Here is a 23,218-nt window from a genome sequence, read left to right on the forward strand (position 1 = left end):
CCTGTCCTGGGAAGACAGAACTGCAGCTCCGCCCACACCTCTGCATCTGTCCTCCAGAGGGCGCCAGGGTTCTTTTAGGCCGCCCCGTCTCTTGCATGCGTAACAACACGAAAAAGAACTTTGACGTGTCAGACCGCCTCCTCCCAGCTACCTCATTATCCTGGTTCCAACATTCAGTGTGACGTCACCGACGAGTACACTCCTGCAACGGTACAGAGGAACAAAACCATAATGGGCTGATTCATAAAATCATCACCGCAGAGACACAAGTTTAAAGATATCCTCAGTGAGATCTTTTCTCCCCAGTCCATATAGAGGTGTTTGCAAACGGTGTTATTTACCTTACTCAGAAGTAAGCCCATTCAGTTCAGTAAGACTTAGGATGTAAACCTATCTTACTCACCGGAAACAAACTACATATAAATGTCTTCTCCATGACTTTGGCTGCAATCCCATCCATACTTTCCTGGGAGTAAGTCTCATTGAGCACAGTGGGACTTACTTCTGAGTAGACATGCTTGGGATTGGGCTGTTTGTCTGGGCACTTTTCCTCCCAATGTATGTGTGTATTACAAGGAAGTGTGTGACCAATGTGTGTCTTGTATATACTATATATAGAGAGAGAGATACTAATTTATTTCTATAAAAATGTATGCCCTGCTTTTTTATCTTACAAAACGAAGGTACCCGAGGCAGTAAACAATCCATTTTTTAAAGCATATGATAAAAAATAACTGGCAATCCAAGTTACAAATATCCACAGAGAGATCAGAACAGCATGCCAGAACAGAAAAGCACCAGCAGAATGCAGATGGATTGTGCAGGGGATTGTGAGGAGCTCCAGGAGATTGTGAGGAGCTCCAGAAGGATCTCTCCAGACTGGCAGAATGGGCAACAAAATGGCAGATGCGCTTCAGTGTCAGTAAGTGTAAAGTCTTGCACATTGGGGCAAAAAATCAAAACTTTAGATACAGGCTGATGGGTTCTGAGCTGTCTGTGACAGATCAGGAGAGAGATCTTGGGGTGGTGGTGGACAAATCAATGAAAGTGTCGACCCAATGTGCGGCAGCAGTGAAGAAGGCAATTCTATGCTTGGGATCATTAGGAAGGGTATTGAGAACAAAACGGCTATTATAATGCCGTTGTACAAATCGATGGTAAGGCCACACCTGGAGTATTGTGTCCAGTTCTGGTCGCCGCATCTCAAAAAAGACATAGTGGAAATGGAAAAGGTGCAAAAGAGAGCGACTAAGATGATTACGGGCTGGGGCACCTTCCTTATGAGGAAAGGCTATGGTGTTTGGGCCTCTTCAGCCTAGAAAAGAGACGCCTGAGGGGGGACATGATTGAGACATACAAAATTATGCAGGGAATGGACAGAGTGGATAGGGAGATGCTCTTTATACTCTCACATAACACCAGAATCAGGGGACATCCACTAAAATTGAGTGTTGGGAGAGTTAGAACAGACAAAAGAAAATATTTCTTTACTCAGTGTGTGGTTGGTCTGTGGACCTCTTTGCCACAGGATGTGGTGATGGCAACTGGCCTGGACGCCTTTAAAAGGGGATTGGACAAGTTTCTGGAGGAAAAATCCATTACGGGGTACAAGCCATGATGTGTATGCGCAACCTCCTGATTTTAGAAATGGGTTATGTCAGAATGCCAGATGCAAGGGAGGGCACCAAGATGAGGTCTCTTGTTATCTGGTGTGCTCCCTGGGGCATTTGGTGGGCCGCTGTGAGATACAGGAAGCTGGACTAGATGGGCCTATGGCCTGATCCAGTGGGACTGTTCTTATGTTCTTATGAGTTGATATTGCCCTGCTAATTGGGTAAGAGGCACTTTTTCAAGTGGGTGCTCCTCTTTTTAGCAGGGGGAGAGTAACTGGCCCACCTCACCCCAGCGGTGTCATTTCTATTGGCTGTCTGCTGGTGTTGTTTTTGCATCTTTTTGGATTGTGAGCCCTTTTGGGACAGGAACCATTAGTTATTTGATTTTTCTCTGTAAACTGCTTTGTGAACTTTTAGTTGAAGAGCGGTATATAAATACTGTTAATAATAATAATGTTAATAATAACTTCCTGTGGTAGAGAGTTCCACATATTAGGCAATGGGCACTACAACAGAGAGGATCCTCTTATATGTTGCTGACTATTGGACCTCTAAAGGATGGGGAACAGGTAAAAGGGCCTCACCACAAGATCGCAAGAGATGGGTAGTTTCAGATGGGGGAAGTGGTCTTTCAGATACTTAAATACTGTAACACACAAATGTTTCAGGACAACAGACATTTCTCAGAAGCATTTTATAAAGCTGCAAAGTACTCAATCACTGGGGAACTTTGTGACAACCATGAAACACTCATCTTGCTTGCTTTGTAGTTCTAGGACAGCAATTTTCAATGTTTGTCATCTCATGGTATGTTGACAAGGCACTAAAATTGTCAAAGCACATCATCAGTTGCAGTTACAGTTGGCAACCTTCAGTCTCGAAAGACTATGGTATCGCGCTCTGAATCAGTTTTTTGACAATTGACAAGGCACACCTCATTGCTGGCTGGGGGGGTCATATCTCCCAATTGCCCAACTAATATATGACACAGCAGCACACCTGCAGACCATTCATGGTGACCAATGTACCACAGCACAGTGGCTGAACACTGTTCTAGGGATGATCTTTATACACTTGCCTTAAAGTAAGCATTTTGCTTACATGTACGTTAGGACAGGTTGAACCCTGATGTTTCTCATACAATCAAGCTTTAGTGCTGTTTAAGTGTCAGATTTCATGACATAAAGGTGAAAATTATTAAAACATGAATGTTATGATTATCTAAATCTCTTGCATGATAATAAATTTAAGCATCTAGCACTGTGATCTTATGCATATTTATATGAGAGTATGTCTCAATGACACTGGCCACTTAATTAAATGGAGCTTATCCCCAAATGAGCAGATTTATATTTGGGGTGTTAATAAGATTCTAGTGTTACAAATTATTCTTATTATTAATAAGAATGTGGGCAAACAGAGTCATGTTCAGAAACCTGCCTCTTAACACACACTAGTAGATGAGGAATTATCTTCTCCACTGATGACAGCAGATGTAATTGGAGGGAAGTCTACTTCTGTTAGACATAAGTGAATGATTTGTATTCCTGTGGTGCACTATTTATCTTGCTTTATGGCCTGGGTGGTGGACATTCATTCATTTTACCCCCTAGTTAGGTTTGTCACAACTTGTTAGGGGCCAGTCCAAGATATGTCAAGAGTTTAGGGAAGAGAAAAACCACAGTGCATCTCCTTACTTTTAGAATAATATACTGAGAGCCCAATCTTATGTATGTCTACTCAGAAGTAAGTTCTAGTATAGTCAATGGGGCTTACTCCCAGGTAAGTGCTGGTTTTCCAGTGCTGCTGCTGCTGTGCCAATGATGTATGCACTGCTTCCTGTGTTGGGGGTGCAGTCACAGAGGCCTCCTCAAGGTATGGGAACATTTGTTACCTTACCCTGGGGCTGCATTGTGGTTGCACCAGTGCTGGAAAGTTGGATAGAATTGGGCCCTGAGTTGCCTTATTAGGGTATGAGTCATAAATGAACTGTGGCCTAGTCACAACAGGAAGTTAAATAAATTTTTTCAGCACTACATTTAATCAAGAATCTTCCCTTGGACATCAGCAATTTGAGTATCCAGCTCCATTTCAGATGCCAGGTCTCAAGCCTTTGAACATGTGATGTGAACATGAACTGTGCATCTACGCTTATGTAGAGTGCATTCCTCCCTGGAGTAATCTCTCTCTCTCTCCCTCACATACACACAGAGGGGTTGGCATGGCTGTGCTGCTGTCATTGTCCTGTTTCTAGAGTTCATTTCGGCTGCAATCCTAGCCACACTTTTCTGTGAGCAAGTGCCTTTGAACTCAGTGGGACTTACTTCTGAGTAGACATGCCTAGGATTGCTCCATTCATTGTTTGCTAGGGGACTGCTCTACAAACTGAAAACTGTTAGTAGCCATTCAAAAGTATGGGGGGGATGCCTTCAGAGGGGTGCTAACCAAATGTGCTAAAAGTGTATCACTGCACATGGTCGAGGACAAACCACTGCAGCAGCTAAACCCTCGAGGCCAGTGTTTTTCAACGTTTGTCCTCCACTATACCACTTCACATGGTCCACCTACTGGAAGTGCCACTTGACGTCACTGGCGGTGACATCATCACCAGTTACTTCTGGGTTGGGAGGCCAGGCGCGAGGCGACCAACACCAGTAAGAGGCTTGGGGAGCGCTTTTTCAAGCACGGGAAAGAATGCTTGGGAGCTCGACCCACTGCAGGAATGTGCAGTGTGGGGGCAGCAGGTGAGGCGGAACTACCCTGTTAGAGTCCATGGAAGAGCACCGCAGCCTCCCCGCCCGCTTACACCTGAGGAGGCTCCCCATACACCTGAAAAAGCAGGTGTAAGGAGAGCCTCCTCAGGTGTAAGCGGGCAGGGAGGCTGCGGTGCTTTTCCATGGTCTAGGACAGGGGTACTCGAGGTGGCGTGTGGTGGACCCCTGCCGCCCCCACACTGCACGTCCATCGCTGTTTGGGGCACCATGGGTCCCACGCACCCCACCTGAAGCAGCCCTGGTGGCACCCGCACTACTGGCTGGGCAGCACCGCTGGAGGAACTCTACGCGCCTTCCAGGCAGATAAGAAGCTCGCTCGACCTGTTCTTGGAGCCCGGAGTTCGGAACTTGTTGCAAGAGAAAGTTGCAGAGTTCCAAAGCTGGCGGAAGATTCGAACGCGAGGGAAAGAAAGGGGGGAGGCACGGGCTTGGTCCTGTTAGGGTTCCTCTCTTCGAGATGCACGGAGCCTGTTCAAGCCACCTGTTGGCACTGGCATGACCTGGTTTTATGCACTCCATTCGGCGACGTTATTCGATTTCCCCACCTTTATTTCTCTCTCTCTCTCTCTCCCCCTCTCCCCCCCCACTTGAACATGGTGCCTTCCGGAATGTTGCCTTGTGTTTGCGGAAGGGCTTCGCTTGCAGTCGCTCTCTCCACTGGGTGGAGATAGCGGCGGCTTTTCTAAGCGGCCGTCGCGGTGGGGAAAGTTGGGGAAGGGAAAGCAGCATGAGCGGGAAAGAGCCGCTACTGGGGACCCTGAAAGGTGAGAGGGCGGGGGGGGGGGATTGAGCTGCTGCTGCAGCCGCAGCCTCGTGGGCGGGATGGAGTACGGGGCTGTCTCAGACGGTGCATTCAGACGTGTCTCAGTCAGGACACGTGTCTTGTGCTCTGACCGAAGAATTGAGGTGTCGGGGACATAAAGTGGTACCTGGTTGTTGCCATGGAGAACAGATGTCTTTAGAAGATGCAAGATGGAAAGGGTGGGTTTTGAGCACAAAGATTACACTCTCCAGCCAGGACATTTATGCCCAGAAAGATTTCAACAGAACCTGCATCATATTTGAAAAAGCCACTTGCAAAACATCCTCTTATTAAAATAACATCAAAGTCTGGGGTGTCAAGAATAAGGGCTGTGGGCCAATTTATCTGGCCCATGTTATAACTGGATTCTCCCAGCTTGATAATTGGGGTGGCTCATCTTGAAACTGAATAAGAATTGCACATTTATTCTTCTGTCATTTGCAGCTAATGAGTTGAGAGAGAACAAAGTGCCTATTTCTGGGCATTGTCTGCTTAATGATGTCACTTTCTGCTAAATGATGTCACTTCTGACCCTCAGCAAGCACCATGAATGCCCTAACAGCACTAACTTCAGCCCTCTGTATGGAATGAGTTTGACACCCACCCCCCACCCCCGTTTAAGGAGCTGAAATAAGGCAGTTTCCATGTGGTGTCAGGAAGAATTTATTGGCCTCTGGCTGTGTTGCCCTTTGGCCGTTGCCTTCCAGGCACCATCTCCTGATGAAGTGGACTTGGAGCCCAATCCTATGCATGTCTCTTCAGAAGTAAGTCCTACTATAGTCAATGGGACTTACTTCCAGAAAAGTGTGGATAGGAGTGTAGCCTGAGGCAAGGGAGTTGGGCTGTGCAACTGGAACTTGCTCAGCCCGTGATGGAGTGACATCACTTGATTTCTTGTTCATGTATTTTGGGTGCGAACTCTGAACTAGTGGCCAAAAAATAGAAGATCCTCATTCTTCAGGAACTTTTCTATCACCACAAGGGCTTTCATCAAGTGACATCATCACCCTGTGATGTGAACAATGTTGTTGTGGTTGGATGCTTCAGTGACATTTATGTTTGAGGCAACCTAGTATAGAAAGTCCTTTTGTGCTGTAGTCTTACTTTAGGAGGCTCCCAGGAGTATGAAGATAAGATCAGAGGTATAACACGCTGCCCCAATGCCTAAGGCAGTAATGTCCAGGTTCTCCGAGAGGAGGGTCTCTTACTACAGTGGCTTCATGCCCCTGTTCCTTCTCCTGTGGAGGTTCCCCTTGAAAGGGACCCTCTACAGGAAAAGGATCAGGAGAAGCGCAAAGCCTCCAGCACCTCCTCCATAGCTAGATCTGAGCCTGAGGGGCAGTCATGTGCCTCCACTTGGCATAGTGCCTGCAACAGGTGCTCCTCAGGCTTCACTCTAGTTATGCCTCTGGACGAGATCCTTCCACTATTTACAATGCCCCACTTAGAGTATATTCTTCATGTGTGTACTAGGCCACAGCATTTAATATCCTGTCTGCGGTTGTAGCCATCTTTATGTCTGAGAAAAGAGCAAGGTCATGTAACTGGAGAGCACCTTCCTTATTGCCATAATCATTCTACATTACTGGATTACACCTTTTATTGGGGAACCTCCCAGAAGAAAGTGTACAAGCCCTGCAACACCACAGACCAACAATTGTTATAGCATGCAAAAGGAACTTGGGTTTATACAAAATAGACTGGATTATTTTTCTTTTGGAATATTTTATTAAATCTCAGCAGAGATCTAGAGAAAAGAATAAAGATAAACATCACACAACTGTAAACAATAGATTTAAAAAAACTGAGGAAAGAAAGGCACTATCCATTTTAAGGTTTGAAAACTCATTAAGTTACCAATTTTGTTTCCAGGAATGATTTACAAAGAAGTTGTTAGATGTTATCTAGAACAGCCATATGTCAAATGTTTTGAAAATTGCTTGACTGTGAACAAAACTTGGACTGGTGGCTTCAGACTTGCCAGATGTACCTTTATGATTGGAAATTGCCTCTTATTCCAAAACAAAACAGCTTCATAGAACATAAGGAATGTCCCTTTTTCCAAAACCCCTATGGCTTTATTCCACTATATACAGAGTCCCATGATTCCTAAAAACTTATGAATTATTGTGCCATGAGCTTTTGTAGGCAAGAACCTTCTTCTTATAATGCTAATGTCTCCCTTATTTCATGGTTTTCATTTAGCAATCCTAAGTGTATTCCTTATCTACTCTGTGTGGGTTCTTTTCAACTCCATTATGGTTCTATTTCTGAGTGCACATCTCAGAAATAGATATCTCTTCAACCAGTATTAGTTTATCACAAATTGCCAACGCCAAAACAGGCATGTTTTTGCATGTTTGCAAAATAAGCATACTTGTTATCCTGATTGCAGGAGGTGGAAGTTGTGGAGGGATACTGGATTCATGGTACTAATGTCCAACTAATAAAGAAGAAGCCTTGTTGCAAGAGCTCATGTTAGCCAGAGGAATAGAAGGTGGAGTGTACAATTCAGAATGAACAATCAATATTTGCAGAACCAAGCCTTAAGGAAGCTAGGTTGTGGGTAATGAGGTTGACACATTAAAATGTTTCTGTGCTACTCTTGTGCACCACCTCAGGTAGTTTATATAAGCATAAAGTAAAATACCATGAGTACAATCCACTGGGAAATTGTCCCATGCAAGTCCCGTTGAAATGAATGGGAACTGCCCTTTGTTTCAGTGAGGCTTGCTCAGGAAAACATCTTGAGGGATCATGCCCTTTGAACAGAAAAATAGAAACGGTATCTTCAGTGGTTATAAATACCAGAGTTCATTTTGTGAAATACCGTAACTGCTTAACAGCCCAATCCTATCCATACTTTCCTGGGAGTAAGCCACATTGAATCTAATGGAACTTACTTCTAATTAAGTATAGGATTGGGCTGTATATAATGCCTGCATGAGAAAAAGAGAGAGATAAGAAACTCTGCTACTGAAATTAAGACCTCAAAGTCTTTAACTTTGACTGATGGCCCTGTCCTACTTGCCTGCTGCAGCAGCCAGTGTAGCTAGTGCTAGAACTGCTTTTCAATATTTTGAATTGTTTGGTGTTTTTAAAGTAGTTTTAATAGTTTGATCTGATAAAGCTAGTGTTTTTTGTTTTGCCAGATCTCAGGTTATTAAGAGGTATATGTATATAACTGGCAACTCTTCCCCCCCCCCCCAGATTTGTTTGTTTCCAGTTCACAGTGCCTGTGTAATCTATTTCTGCTGAACTTACACCTGTAAAACTCCTTTTTTAAAAAAAAAACATAAATCAGAGTTTGGTCATTTTAAAACTTTCTTTATGTCAGTGATCAGGTTAAGCCAGGGCTTCTCAAACTAGGGCATCACGACACCCCAGCCTTAAGGGCAGAGGTGGGGGGGGCAGTGATGCAATCCCCAGGATCGTGTCACTAAGGGGGCTGCAGGGACTGGCATTTACTTACCAGTCCCTGCTGCAGCCTCCTGGGGATGTAGGGAGCCCTGCACAACCTTCCGGAGGGCTCCCTAAAGCTTAAAAAGTGAAAGCGGAGCTATTGTGCTCCGCTTCTGGTTTTGCGGAGGTGGGGCGCGATTGCTCTGCTTTCACTTTCTAAGCTTCAGGGAGCTCTGTGGATGGTTGCACACTGCTTCCCACACCCCCGGGAGGCTGCAGCAGGAACTGGTAAGTAAATGTCAGTCCCTGCAGCCCCCTTAGTGAAGTGATCCTGGGGAGTGCATCACTGCCTCCCCCCCTCACTCCCTCAGAGACTTACTGCTGCTCCTACAGAATTTGAGAACAGCTGGGTTAAGCATTTGCTTAACAGCCCAATCCTACAGTCCACCCCACCCACCCTCTGATGCAGCAACATCAAAAAAGTGATCGCTTTATCCTCAGAGGGGTCCACTTGGATCTGTGCTGTTGAAATCACTGGCACAGGTCAGTGTGGACCCAGGCCGTGGGATCTAGTTCAGAAAAGAGGCTAAAATTCAGCTGCGGCAGCTGCCTTCAAACTGGCCCCCTTTACCAGAGCTGATCTGCCCTTCTTCACCCCCATTCTGCCTCCCCCCCCCCACTTACCTGCCATGGTGGTTCCCAGTGGGGCTACTGCTGCAGTGTGACTGGGACCTTCTTGCCAGTGCTCTGTCTGCGCATGCCTTGAAGCACTGTCAGATTGTGTTTTCAAAGGTGGTAAGGTACTTAATGCTGGCAGAACACACATTCCACCAGCATTAAAGCCCAGTAGAATTGGGCTGTAATCACTCCCAGTTAGGTCAGTAGGTTTTCAGAGTGCTTAATTGGGCTGGATGTGTGTTTATATATCTCTTTATTCAAGTTTTATTTAAGCTTTTATTCTGCAGAACAGTGAGGATGCATAATAGGCAAACTCATATACTTTCTTGTGGACTCAGCTTAAGACTACTGTATAATATAGTATACTGCAAAAGAAGGAAAAAATAGCAAATGAAAATGTAAGCACCTGATTTCAACTATTTCTATTGTCAGTTGATGTTTGGAATAACATTCTTTGTTATGTTTTCTTGCAGGGTGCATTCTCAGCCTTCAGGGAGGCAGTAACCCTACCACAGATACCTCCCCACACATACAGTCCTTCTGTGAGATCTTGGAAATGATCCTTCGGAAAGGAATTAAACGTAAGTGACTTTATCTAATTCATGGGTGGACACTGTGCACGCCTGAACAGGTGGAGATTTGAAGGTGTCTCACTGTAAAGAGGGGGAAATGGAGACAAGTGGATCATACAATCTGCATGTTTTTCAAGGATGGGATTTGTCAATACATTTGAAAACACATTTCCTATGCATCTGGTTTAATGCTATAGTACTGAATTGGGGAGGCTGGAGGTTCCATGCTGGTGCATCAGTCAAGAACCAGGAAAAACCTCTTCCTCTCTGCTCTATAGCAGGAGCAAAACAGGGGCAGGATGGATAAAGTGCACCTTTAGTTATAACATTGAATTTTGAATCTTTCTTCCCCCAATCTATAGTCATAAAATGTATATTCTATGAATAATATTAGAATAAAGTGTGCAAATAGGTGCAAAAAGTATGCACACCTAAACATTTTAATACTTTTGATTACTTCCCAAGGCATCTTGAGCATTACAATTTTGTGATGCAGAGAGTTCTTGGTACCCTCATAAAACTAGTCCTTTGGGTTCTGTTACCAAATCTGTTTAAAGTTTGGTTAAGATCACAATGTGGATCAAGCACAGCCTTGGAATGAGTTTGCTGAGATGATGCAGGGCTCCATTACAGCCCGGTGATCAAGGAGTGAGAATCGACCCAGTCCATGAGCTGTGTGTATTGCCAATCTATGCATGCGCAGAGGCTTATTGTAGTTTGTGCTGGACAAAAAATTTTTAATGGTAGAAAATCTTTACATCTGCACAAACTGTGGGGAGGCTTTTGCAGATTGTTGATGCTGCCAGGACTGAACTGGTGCCTCCATCTACTTTGTTGTCTTGCTGTGATGGCAGCCAACAACAGGACTCTGAAACTTCAAGGGCCATGTCTGATGTTGTTGTGCTATAGTTTTCAGTCTTCTGGTGGAAAGCATGTCAGTAATATTTGACCATGCAATGTAGCAATCTCCTCTGTGACTGTTCTTGCTAAAGGAGGTGTTCTTGTCTTCAGAACCGGTTCTGGGTTTCAAGAGAAGGGACTACTGGCATTGGCTAGAACAGCTTCCGCAACAGGAGACCCATCAAAGGTGAGTGGCCTTTAGTAGGGCCTAGTGATGTTGTAGCAATAAGAGAAATTTCATTTTCTGCTTTTTCTGGTGTACCCCTCCCTTTTAACCTCTTACTCTAAGACAGGCCTCTCCAAACAGCTTGTGGGCTGGATCTGGGGTTTGGGAGAAACCTTCTGCCCCATGAGCGGAGCTTACTGTTCTGCTGTAGTGCTGCATATATTCCAAGTGGATTGGGGTACAGGGACACTTTGGCCAGTTGCATCTGCCTAGATGTCCTGTTGCATAGCCTTCTGGTATGCTGGACATTAGACACGGGTGCCCAGAACATCTCTGTGCCCCAATGAATTTGGAATACACATGATGCTGTGGTGGAACAGTAAGCTCTGATCCAAATGGGTACTGATCTTTTGGCGCACAGTGGAGTAAGTAAAACCGAGTTGAGGGTAATGCTGTCTTCTCTTTCTTTATAGCACAACCCTACTGTCAAGGATGATAGAAAAAACTAGTTCTTGTGAAAAGCTGCTGACAGCACAAGGAAGGGGGCGGTACTTCCTGCGCCTGGCTTTGAATAAGAAGTTACTTGCCGTTGCTGTTAAGCATCTGCTCAGAGCTTCCAGGCTGCCTGAGGTGGGATCATGAAATAATCCAAAATAATTAAGAGAGGACGTTCATTAGAATAATGTAGTCTGACATATGCCTTCATTATGCTCTTCACTGGAGACTTAAACCACACCTCTGTGGCACTTGAGAGGGCAGGTGTGCTTACTGAGCACTTATTTGTGTGGTACTTGTGTGCTGCTGTCTAGATGCTGGGACGATCCATGCTTGCAGTCTTCAAATCAGTGGGGTTTTTTTTAATACTATACCCAGGCTATAGCACATGTTCTTCTTTAAAAGCCACAATTTATTGTTACTGCTCAAAAGCAGGAAGAGTCTACAGTTTTGCTTTTTGGGGAGTATAGAGGCAGTCTCAAGAAAATATACATGCACTTTATAGAGTTAAATTTATTATGCTATAACTTACACATATACTGTGATACTATAATTTACCCATACTACGTATTGTGTATACAGAAGCAGTTGCTTGGCCCATTTAGTCAGACAGATGAAGTGCTCAGAAATGTTCCCCATTGGAATCTATACAGTTTTGACATAGTTAACAGCCACCAATGTGTGTGGTTGCACACATCTCTTCAATTGCTTCCATTAGATGTTTGTTTGTTGCAGGTTGTCTACAATGATGTATGTATGAATTAGAGTTCATTAAAATGTATGTACAGTACATTTTTTGGAGGCGCTCTGTATATTTAACAGAACTTGGCATTACTACCTCTAGTCCAATTTGATGTCATTAATGGCACCCCAGTCTCCAGGAGTCTAAATGAATGCACCCCCTCTTCACTTTCTGATTTGTAAATTGACTTCTATTTATGATACATACTGTATATACTTTTGTAGTGAACTTATTTAAATGTGCTAATTATTATTACTTTTCCCCCCTCTTAAACCTGATTTCAGTGGTATGATCCAGTGACGTCCATTTTGGGCAATGAAGATTTTTCAGGTAAGATTCACTGTCACCTCAACCACCTTGTCATATTCTGAGGGTTGCATGCTCTCTAGAATTGCAGTTCATGAAAGACCTTCATACCATTATTGTAATACCGGAAGGGGCTGTTCTTACATACTGGAGTTTACACCATATAGCTTATGGCTGGTTCAAATGACCAACAAGCCATAGTTTATAAGGTTGTGAACACCACCCAAAGGCTTTGGAGCCTTACACATTGTCCCCTCCTCCCACCACGTCCCTGTCTGTTTGTGTGCCTGGGGAATCCCAATTTGTTTCATGAATAGCTCCACCAAAGCTGAGAAGTGTAGAAATGTAGCATAATCATGGATTACAAAATTGATTTGAAACTGGGATCTAATCCCAGTGTGGAATTTTCCCCGCCTTTTCAGACTTTGTCATAATGAGCCCTTCCAAAACCAAAAGCTGTTGGAGACTTCCCAGGTCTTCACAAACTAAAAGTTGGTTGTTATAACTTGTTATTGCATCACATTTTAAGGTAAACAGAAATATCATTTTAATTAGTTTTGCTTTTGCGTTGCTCTTTTGAATGTCTTTTTAAATTCCCTTTCCTCTCTTTCTCTCCTTTGCTTTGGCCTGTTTCTCTCTGAAACTTGGGGCTAAAGCAAATTTGTTCAATTCTCTTTTCATTCTGCTCCCCTCTTTTCATTGACTTTAACCCTCATAGAATCTTTCTGTATAATTGCTAACTTATAAGCATTATTGTAATAGTAACTTTCTCCTGTTCCTGGGCTAGATGAGTTTTTTGTTAGGGCAGAGCATTCAGCTTGATTCTGCTTATTGAAAAGTAAGTCTCACGGTGTTCCAGTGGTGCTGCCTCCAAAAGCTATACATTCTTTTGTGTGTGATTGTGGCCTTGGAAGGGTGCTTTGCCTCCCATTAGCACTGGGTTTGGATTATTGGTGAGCCAAGTGGGAGTGAATGGTGAGCTATTCACTGGTGGGCTTCAAATGGGGATTGCTGCTGTTCCCTGAGGCTTTGGCTTCCTCTTTCTTTCTTCCCCTAGTCCTTTTCCCTGGTTTGAGGCTTCCCGTTTGTGGCTAGCTCTAGTGATCAGTTTGTAGCAGCCACTTCTCCTCTTTTGTTCCTGTTCTCTCTCTCCTTCTCTCCAGATGCCAGCCCTCATGCTGTTGTAAACAAACACAATGACTCATTATTGCTGAAGATTCACCTGTGACTTCCTTGTTCCCTTTATCTTTTCAAAAATTGTGCATTGGCAGGAACAGGAAAGACTGCTTCAGGCATTGACATATATGTGTTAATGAACTCATTAGCTTCACTTAGTGAAGTGGGAACAGAGAGATGTGAAGATGAGGCCAGGGCTGCTCAACCACTGGCCGGTAACCTAGGCTGTAATATCCTTACCTGGGAGGGTAAAGGAAGTGATGCACACTCCTTTAGCGCTTTGCTAGGAGTAACTGAGCCACTTGCGCCTCTGTCGGGATCAGTGTGTGCCTTGTGGATTAAGGTATTGAATCATAGTATTTCCTGAGTGACATTCCATCTCTCATTTCTTATCTTCTGAGAATATCATAGCAGCAGCTGGTTGTATTTATTTTAAAACACTTATACCCTGCCCTCACGGGTGCTCAGGGCAGTTACATATCGGCTAAAATAACCAATGCAAAACAGAACAGTAAAACCAGCAAGAGCAAAATAACATAACTGAAAGGGAAGGCTGAGCAGACATGTTTTAAGATCCTTCCAGAAGGCCAGCAGGGAGGAGGCAGTCCTGAGTTTCCAGGGGAGGAAGAGAGTTCCAGAGGCCTGGCGCCACAGCAGAAAAAGTCCTATCATGGGTTGCCATCAGCCAGACATGTGAAGGTAGCCATGCTGCTGCAGCCTGTCTATATAAAAAGTCTGCTAGTGTCCCCCCCCAGCAGCTTTCCTTATCATTTACTTCTCAGCATTGTTTGTCTTATAATGCAGTAGAATCGATGTCAACCTAAATTGAGGGTAGTCTCCCCCAATGTTATGCCAAGCGCTGAAAATCTGATGGATTATTAGCATGGCTCTTAGGGTTTAGAAGGCAGAGGCAGGGCCTTTCTAAGTGTACAAAGTTTCTTTTGGCCCCTCCTCAAAGAGGGAGGGCATGAAACCGAGTGGCAGTGGGGGTGGGCAGAATGGGGAGAAAAACAGGCAGGGGGAAAGTCACAACAACCAAATAGTCTTTGGAGTCTAGGTCCCCCAGTCTTCCCAATGCAAAGCTCAGGTCTTCCTGCCTACCTGGCATTGGCAGCTAGATGTGGAAAATGAAACACACTCCTAAGCCTAAAATCTTTCAAATATAGAAAATCATTGGAGGAGATTAGTATCTTTGTATTTAGGCTCACATTAGAATGGAAACTGTCCTATGTACACCAAAACTGACTTCTGCAGCAGCTACAGTCCCACAGCTGTGTCCCTGAGCTCCTCTACACACTTTCATGGATAGCAGATCCTCAAGCCAAAGAGCTACTGTAGCAGGTCAGTTTCCTCCCAAATGTGACACTGTTAACGCCAGGCATGCGTTCCTGGGCCTGATGTGTATGGCTTGTGGCCGCCATGTGCCCACGGTAAAGCCCTCAGCATCCCGTGTGTGCAGTGAGTCTAGGTGAGATTGAAGAATGTAAGATCCCAAGAAATTTCTGGGCTCCCTTCTTTGGCCCATGGGCCCAGGTACAAGTTACCCCCTTTACCCTCCCCCCCAGCACAGGTAATTGCTTGGGATGATGCAAATCCCCTCTTCTATCCATTTTGTGGATGGAAATTTAAGACAGCTTGGTATTGCGCAGTAGTTGCTTACAAGCTGAACACGTGAAGTGTTTAATCATGTAGGGCAGCAATTGATTGCAGCCTCCAACCCTGTGGTTAGAACCAACATTGCCACCCCTCCACTTTCCTGGAATTTGAGACAACTGTAAAGGGGAAGGAAACACTAGGCGTGATTCGGTGCAAATAGCCACTTTTCTGCATGATTTTAGTTGCCACATGCAGTGCCAGCACCAAGTTGCTGAGGTCCCGGAAGCAAAGCCCTGCTCTGCCCCCCCTTGATTGTGCATTGGATGTTACCAGACACCATCGATGGGTGTGGACCTCTAGCAGGGCCCGGTCTGGCTGACCCAGATACCATCCCAGGCTATTTGGAAAACTTAAGCCGCTGCCATCTAGTTCTGAGCATCTGAAAATCCATGCAGTGCTTAGCTGGAACTATAGGCATGTCCAGTCTCCCCTACTCTCCCTGTCTGGAAACCTGTGCTAGCTGGGTAGAGACATCTTTTAGTGGTGACTCTCTTGGATTTTGCAGGGGATGAGCAATTGAGCTCTGCACAGGCATGTTTTTCTGGGGGCTGTTGTGTGTGTGTCTTTAAAAAAAATCCTTTTTAAAAAGATTGTTGGCCCCTTTGTGAAAGAGAAACTTTTTTCATTTATTTTGCTATTTAAACTGTTTTGTGAACTATTTTTGTTGTTGAAAAGCAATACATGTTGAATATCTCTTACCCAGACTGCTTAGGACAGGAAGGTGTCTGGATTTCAGATTTGTTTGGATATTGGAATAATTGACAAAATATAATGAGAAATGTTTCCTCTTGCTCTGTTCACTGTTACCCATACAGGTGTCTGCCGGCCTCTTTGTCATTTTAAAACGATGTTTGTAGAGGTACACACCGCAGAGCAGAGCAAAGAATTTACAGCCTGTACCTGCACTGTATGTGGAAATGAGCACAAGACCTTCTTGTGCTCACACTACAGAAAACAAGTCCTGGACAAAAATGTCTGGATTTCGAAATAGGCTGGATTTCTAGGGGATTTCAGGGGATAATCTACCTGTTTATAAATTATAAGAGGATGATAATAATGATATAGGGGCTACATGTCCTGTCTGCCTAGGCATCACAGGAAAAGTGTGGAAAATTTGTACAGGGATTTTATTTTTTGATATGTTTGCCCTTTGCTCTATCTGCCTTTCAGTGAGAGGCGGAGATGAGTAATGCCAGCTTAGAAACTGCCTTTGTTGTTAATTACCTATGGGCACATTCCTAACCAGGTCCACTCAGAAGTAAGTCCTATTGTGTTCAATGGGACTTACTCTCAGGAAAGTGAGGTTAGGATTGCAGCCTCTGTCATTTTAAAAAGGCTTTTGCTGAGACAATGTTGGAGATCCCTTGGGTTATTGTAGCCTCTCCTGTACCCGTCTGACATACTGATAAATGAGTATGTAAGGCTGTCCAGGGATTGGACTGTGAGCTTGATTCTTGGTTCTCCCTTTCCAGAGCCTTTCCTTTCTCTGATGCTGGTGGTGACGGAAATGAATTTTTCCCTAGATCTTCAGGTATAGTAATAGAAGACTTTGGGGCATAGGGTTAATGCAGTTTCATTTCCTTAACAGATGTGCAATGATCCATTTTTTAACCTTTCCACCCAACCTCTGTCTTGACCACTTGTGTTTTCCTATTTTCCTTTTCCAGAATTCCAGTTTTTTGGATGAAAGCTGGCAGCTTCCGGTAAGAGATTTTAGTTCTTCCTCTCCAACTGCATGGTTCAGGATACTTTCCCATCTTGTCATAATACATGAAGCTGGCCTTAAACATATTCACATAAGAATGGAAAACAAGTAAAACGAAAGACAGAAAAAAGCACCTTCTCCCCTGGGCTAGAGCTTTATTTTTCAAATAGCTCTCTCTCTCACAGACACAGAGGGAGGGAGGGGGAGAGGGAGAGGTTAGAGGCAGGAAAATGTCTCCAGGTCCCTCTGGAATCTGCCTGCCTAAAATAGTGGAATAGTGGCCCTATTTGTAGACCACTTTTAATTCTAAATAATGCTTATGGGCTTTATTGCGACCACCCTCAGAAGAAATAAATATTGCAGTCCATCCATGACCCTGACCCCATGCCTCTCATCCAAATCTGATAGTTTCCAATCCTGCATTTCTGTTCTTGGACAGACAGCCTGATCTTAGAGTGTTTACTTGGAAGTAAGTCTCACTGTGTCCAATAATGCTTACTCCCAGGTAAATGTGTATTGGTTATATTGGTAGATTGTTAAATGCTTTTTTTTTTTTTTGAATACTTTAATTATGCATAAATGTTATAGGGCTCTAGGTTAAACGGAGTCATAGAACTAGATTTTCAATAGTATATGTGTCCTGCTGTAAATGTTTGTGGTTTTTTGAGGGTAGGGAATAGGATAGAGACTGCGACTTGGTGCTTTCATGTAGCCCAAATCAGCTTTGAGTTGATGCAGAGTGAAGCTGGCCTCTGACTGATTTCATGCTGTGAATGAAAGATATGGCAAGTGCAGCTGGGCTGGTCCCTGTAGTTGAGCTCCTCTGTACTTTGATAGTTTGCCAATCAGGAATTGTGTAGCCCAAGCTGAGAGAATAGCTAGTGGTGGCTATTCTTTTAACAGACTCCTGAGTCTGAAGCCCCTCAATGAAGCAATATGACAGTGTTTCATCCTGCTGTTGCCCCTGCCTGTCTCTCTCTCTCGTGGTGAATACATGGAGGATGCTGGACTTCAGTGCTTTGCCCAGCGTTCCTCAAAGTGGACAAAGTAAATTCCCTAATGGAAGCAAAATACCCCCGTCTTTGCCAAGGCCCAGCATGGTGAAGGAGGATGGCTTCAAGCTTGCTGGAGACCCCACTGACGAATACTGCTTTCCAGGTGTGCTTGACCTACGAAACTGTCCCCTGCAGGGAGCTGGGAATGGTGCTCAGGTAAGAGGCCTGGTGCTGTCCTCCTTCACAGACAAAATTCTTAAAAGATTAAGTGTGTGTGTATGTGGGGGGGGGGGGTGTATGTGAGACAAAATATGAAGGAACCGCTAAGACAGTCATTAACACAGTGTTGTATCACGCTGAATGAACGTTTGCATCATATGACATCCGTAAAGCAAGATGGAAAGCAATGTCCTTGGGTAGCTGTGAAGCATCCAGCACTCTGCTGCATTTGCTGCTGATCCCTGCTCCTGCAGGGGATTGGAGCCAGGCTTCCCCTTCCTTCCCTTCCCTGGCAGGTTGATGGTGTGGTGGTTTTAAAATTCTTTTGCTGCTGCAGCAAAAACCATGGTGTTCTGTGAGGTCCCACTCTTGCCTGCCATTCCCCCCCATAATACTCCCCAACCAAAGTCTCAGCATGCTATTTCGAGTCAAGGGGCAGGAAGTAAAGGGCAGGTGCTGCACTGCAGTTTTGGCTGTGGCTGCTGTAGCAATGAAAGAAGTAAAAGCTCTCTGGCTTGCCAAGTTAATGGGAGGGGGATGCTAGAAAAGTGAGGGGAACTCTGGAGGCCATTATTGAAAGTCTTCTCAAACCTGAAACAGATCCTATTCAAATTGCTGCTCAGCAGCAAACCTTACGAGATAAACTTCCAACCTAGCCTATATCACAGGGCTGTTGTGAGGATGAAGAGGTAGGAACCCTGCGTACTGTGGTCCTAAGCTCCCTGGGGAGGGGGAGGACAAATAAACATGTCCTCATCAAACAGCATTTTAAAAATGAAGGCTATAATCATCAAGATGTTGGATTTGGCAGTATGTTCACAAAACTTTGGCTGTATACAATTTAAAATAGATGCCACTCAGTTCTTTTTTTTTGCCTGTGCTAGGAGTGGGGAGAAGTGTGACGTAAAAATCTTTGCATTGACTGGGGAGTTCATTCCAATGCTTTGGGCAGCATACAATCCTCAAGCCACACAGGACCTTTAAAGCACTCCTAAGCAGCTTGTACACTCCCAAGAATTCCCAGTCTGCATGGTTGAAAAGAAACTCTTGAAAATATGATGGCAGTGAGTGCTATTCTCTCAAAATCTAAAAAGGGGGGGGGCAGGGGAGAGAGCACTATAAACTCTATTTAGGAGTTGATTCAACATTTTTTATTTATTTTACAATTGAGGCTTTGAGAGATTCATAATGACTCTGTTGCCAGAGAATGGTCATGTGTCTTGCCAGTTTTGGCATCTGTCACATTAATGTGAGTGATCTGCAGTTATCTCAATGGTACATTACCGATGTGCAAATTAGCTGCAGACTTTTGGTTCATAACACATTTCCTGTATGACTCTGGGTGATGAACAAGCTCCTTCCTGGCCCCAACTGAAGCTCCATCTAAGCCAAAGAACCTTTTCTGTCCCAGGAATTTTGTTGAAGGTAAATGTTGGGAAAAAAGAATACCAAAGGTGAAGTAGAGAACTTTAATCATAATGTACTGTAAGCTGCTAGTGAGAGTGATGGGAAGCTGCAACCTTCCCCCCCCCCCCCCACAATCCTGCACCCAACTATCAGACTCCCTTCATTGCTCACATGCTCCTGGCTGCTCCCAGTGAAGCTGTACAGACAAACTCCACATGGCAAACTTTTTTGGGGGGAGTGTGGTTCCTCTTCATATGGATTTTGCAGGACGAAAAAATCTCACAAGTGTATGATGAAAACGAAGAAGTGAAATATTTAATAAAAATTACAAATGTGCCATCAATGAAATTGCAGGAAAAAAATGCATGCAAAATAGTTTACACAAATAGTCGTACAGCATAACATGACAGATGATAATATATACAAGTAGTAATTCATAATAAGCACAAATACTAACACAACATTTGGCTACAGTGTCATTTCAGAAACTCCTTCAAAATAGAGTATAAAAACATTCATGACTACTGTCAGTACTGCTATAGCTTGAAGGGTAGACATAATTCTGCTAAAATGTATAAGACCAACCCCATAGTATATGAGGAAATGGTGGGGTGTAAAAGAGCTCTTTAAACATGGATTTTGTGATTTTCTGTTTTCAAGATGGGTCTCTTGACCGCTTCACCAAACCTTGAATTTAAACAACTAGAATTGAAACTTAAGTGCAGCCACTAAAATAAGTGTATGGCTGTGAGTAAGGAGAAGGACTTACTGGATCCTGAAATCCAAGTTCCACTGTGAAAACAAGAGTTCCATGCAAGGCTTCCATACTCCATTATCGATCATTACCCAGTTGAAGTTGCTGCTGTAAACCCTAAATGAAGATATATGTTATGATTTGTTGTGCACAATGTCCAACACTAAAAACAGAAGCCAAAAGAGGGGGTGATGACTTGATAACTTGCCATTATCAAGTGATAATGATAACTTGATCTTGATAACTTGCCATTTCTTGTCTCGCCAACACTTTTACAACAAACTTCAGTATTCATGAAAGGCCTTTTCCTGGATAATATTTAGCTGCTTCACAAGCATGGATACATTTAAAGACACAGACTAATATAATAGAATATTTTTTTTAAATCATAGATGTCAGGTTTGCTATCTGTTTGTATATACACTATGTGCTTGGCTGATCTGATAGAAATAACGACCAACCTGAGTTGTCAGTAAGTCCTTATGTTGGTAGAGTTTGCATGATGGATCTCCAGAAGGCTTCTAGTCAAACATGAGGGTTCTGAGAACTGATTGTAACTTGTAACTTGATCAAAACAAAACAAACAAAAAGAAGAGACTTCAAACACTGTGAGATTAATGGTGCTACAGTTCTAGTTCAAATCTCTTTTGTTTGGATATCCAAAACTTTCAAGTTCTAGTAGTCATGTAGGCAAAGGCACGTGATAGTGTACATCACTTCTATGGAGTAACAACAAATAAAGCCTGTCACTCTTGAAGTTTTTCCCATCCACTGGATAGTGCAAGAGCTCACTGCATCACCCCCATGATGGACCACTTCCCATACAAGACCATACAGAGTAAATTGCAATATCCTACGCACAGCCTAAATGCAGTGGCATCACTACGGTTGGTGTCACCCTCATTAACTTTATTTCTTTTTAAAATATATAACAGTACAGGTCACCCAACAAACCAGTAACCAACAAAGAAACGAGTGGCCAGTTTGATGACACTCACACAACTAAATAAGAGTTCTAGTGTTAGATACATGGAAATGAGAGCTGACTCATATTAACGCATTAATGGTTCCCTGCTCTGTCATAACACCTCATTGGCTCTAAACAATCGGCCTCATTGGTCAGTTTTGAATTAAGGAAATCCATTTTTTTGTTACATCAGGCAGTTGTTTCCTTTTCTGGTTATTTGGTCATACTTTTTCATAGAATACAGAGTACTCTGAGCATTCTGCATTAAATTACCTCTTGAATGATATATAACATGATGGTATCATTCAAAAAGATCAAGATTTTCTCAATTTTGGTCAGTAGTGGTGTCACCCCACACCCAGAGGGTATCACCTGGTGGAGGTCACACTCCCTACACCCCCTAGTGACACCACTGTCCATCCCCCCACTTTTGCAGGGTTTAAAATGTGGCACTTTGAACCATAGGGTGGGGAAGTGAAGAAATGGTGGCATGAAAAGGGTTAAGCACCCCCCATACACACACACACACTGCTTCTCTGTACCAAATTCCCTGGCTTACTGCCATGCTTTTCTTTTTAAGAACAGGCTGGTGTCTGAGCTCTAACATGGGCATTTTCATGTTGATGTAGTTGGGAGTTGAACCTGGTCTTCCCAGTCTGTCCTGCCTGAGAGTGGGGTATAGTGGCCCCTACTGTATATAGACTTTTGTGTGTGCTTGATTTTATTGTTTGTCTCTCCTAACACACTTCCAAGACCTTCTTGGTTACCCAAGCTTGTAGTGGGAAATGGGGCTTTGTGTCTTTCTGGACAGCATGTATTGATGGATTCTGGGAGCAGCTCAATTGTTCTTCTCTTGTGCAGAAGAATTTTGAAAGAGAATCCTTTTGCAATGTTTGGAGCAAAGATCTTTAAAGCCATGTATTCTTTGTTCTACTCTCTTGGCTCAAACTTCTGGTACCAAATTCGTCAGTGAGTGCTCTTTTCTTATTTTTTTCATCTCAGGTACTTGGATGGACGGATTTTCATCATTGATGTGCTTCCAGAGAGCCAGGCAGAGGTGGATGAAGTGGTTCTGGTTGGAGATGTCATTGATGAGATAAATGGATCTTCGCTGCGGAATGCAAGCAGTGGACAGGTAAGAAAGAGAGCACCAGATCTCTGGAGATTGGTTGTTGCTTCCACTTTAAGATCCTCAGAAGAATCATGAAAGATGACTGTGCAGTGTTGCTATGGGAACCATGCAGAACAAAAGCTATGGTTTTTGACCTGGAGATCATTATGAGGAATCAAGAGTGTGGGAGGGGTAAAGAAAGATCAGGGAAGAAGGACATGCTGGTGAAGAGGCTTTCACTTTTGGAATGAGTAGAACTACAGATTTTTGTTTAGAATTTCAGGAAGTCCAAATTGATGATAGAAAAGATTCCACTTTTAAAATGCTCATAGTTGTGAGAAATCGGAACTTCAGAAAATGGCTAGGCTGACTGTATGTTGGAATTGGTGAAGTTGCAACAACTTAATTAAAAATAAATTGCCAAATGTTACCCAATTCTCTAATTATTGAGACCTTTGTGGTGGAGTTATCAAAGTAACGAGGCTTGAACCCCTGAATACTTCTGAGTTCGGTTTCGTGCATTTTGCTTCGGATCATCATTGTTGTTTTTCATGTCAAGAGAATTTTTGTTTCTGTACTGGCATTTTGCATTATGAGTATTAGAGTGAAGTTTGAAGCAAGGCTTTGCTTGCAGCTGAGTGGGATTGGGGAGGAGTATATGCTGTGCAAAGAATTTGTGGGTTTTTTTTTTACTTAGTGTACCTAGTGCTCACCCTGAAAACAGTGAATTGGCAACTGTAACAACCTGAGGAGCAAATCCTGTCTGATTTTTCCAGCA

At 43.6% G+C, this 23,218-nt stretch overlaps 1 protein-coding gene across 1 annotated transcript in view; it reads left to right on the top strand.

Annotated features, from left to right (window-relative positions):
• Positions 1-5,057: 5,057 nt before the first annotated feature.
• LOC136640935 (uncharacterized) overlaps positions 5,058-23,218 on the top strand; it is a 30,787-nt gene continuing 12,626 nt past the window's right edge. The window contains exons 1-9 of the mRNA XM_066616378.1: positions 5,058-5,151; positions 9,743-9,850; positions 10,853-10,928; positions 11,381-11,537; positions 12,429-12,474; positions 16,755-16,813; positions 16,950-16,985; positions 18,146-18,198; positions 22,332-22,464. Coding sequence (XP_066472475.1) covers positions 5,115-5,151; positions 9,743-9,850; positions 10,853-10,928; positions 11,381-11,537; positions 12,429-12,474; positions 16,755-16,813; positions 16,950-16,985; positions 18,146-18,198; positions 22,332-22,464 — 705 coding nt within the window. The 5' untranslated portion in view covers positions 5,058-5,114. The remainder of the gene's footprint in view (positions 5,152-9,742; positions 9,851-10,852; positions 10,929-11,380; positions 11,538-12,428; positions 12,475-16,754; positions 16,814-16,949; positions 16,986-18,145; positions 18,199-22,331; positions 22,465-23,218) is intronic.

Source organism: Tiliqua scincoides, chromosome 2 (assembly GCF_035046505.1).
Source record: "Tiliqua scincoides isolate rTilSci1 chromosome 2, rTilSci1.hap2, whole genome shotgun sequence".
Taxonomy (NCBI): domain Eukaryota; kingdom Metazoa; phylum Chordata; class Lepidosauria; order Squamata; family Scincidae; genus Tiliqua; species Tiliqua scincoides.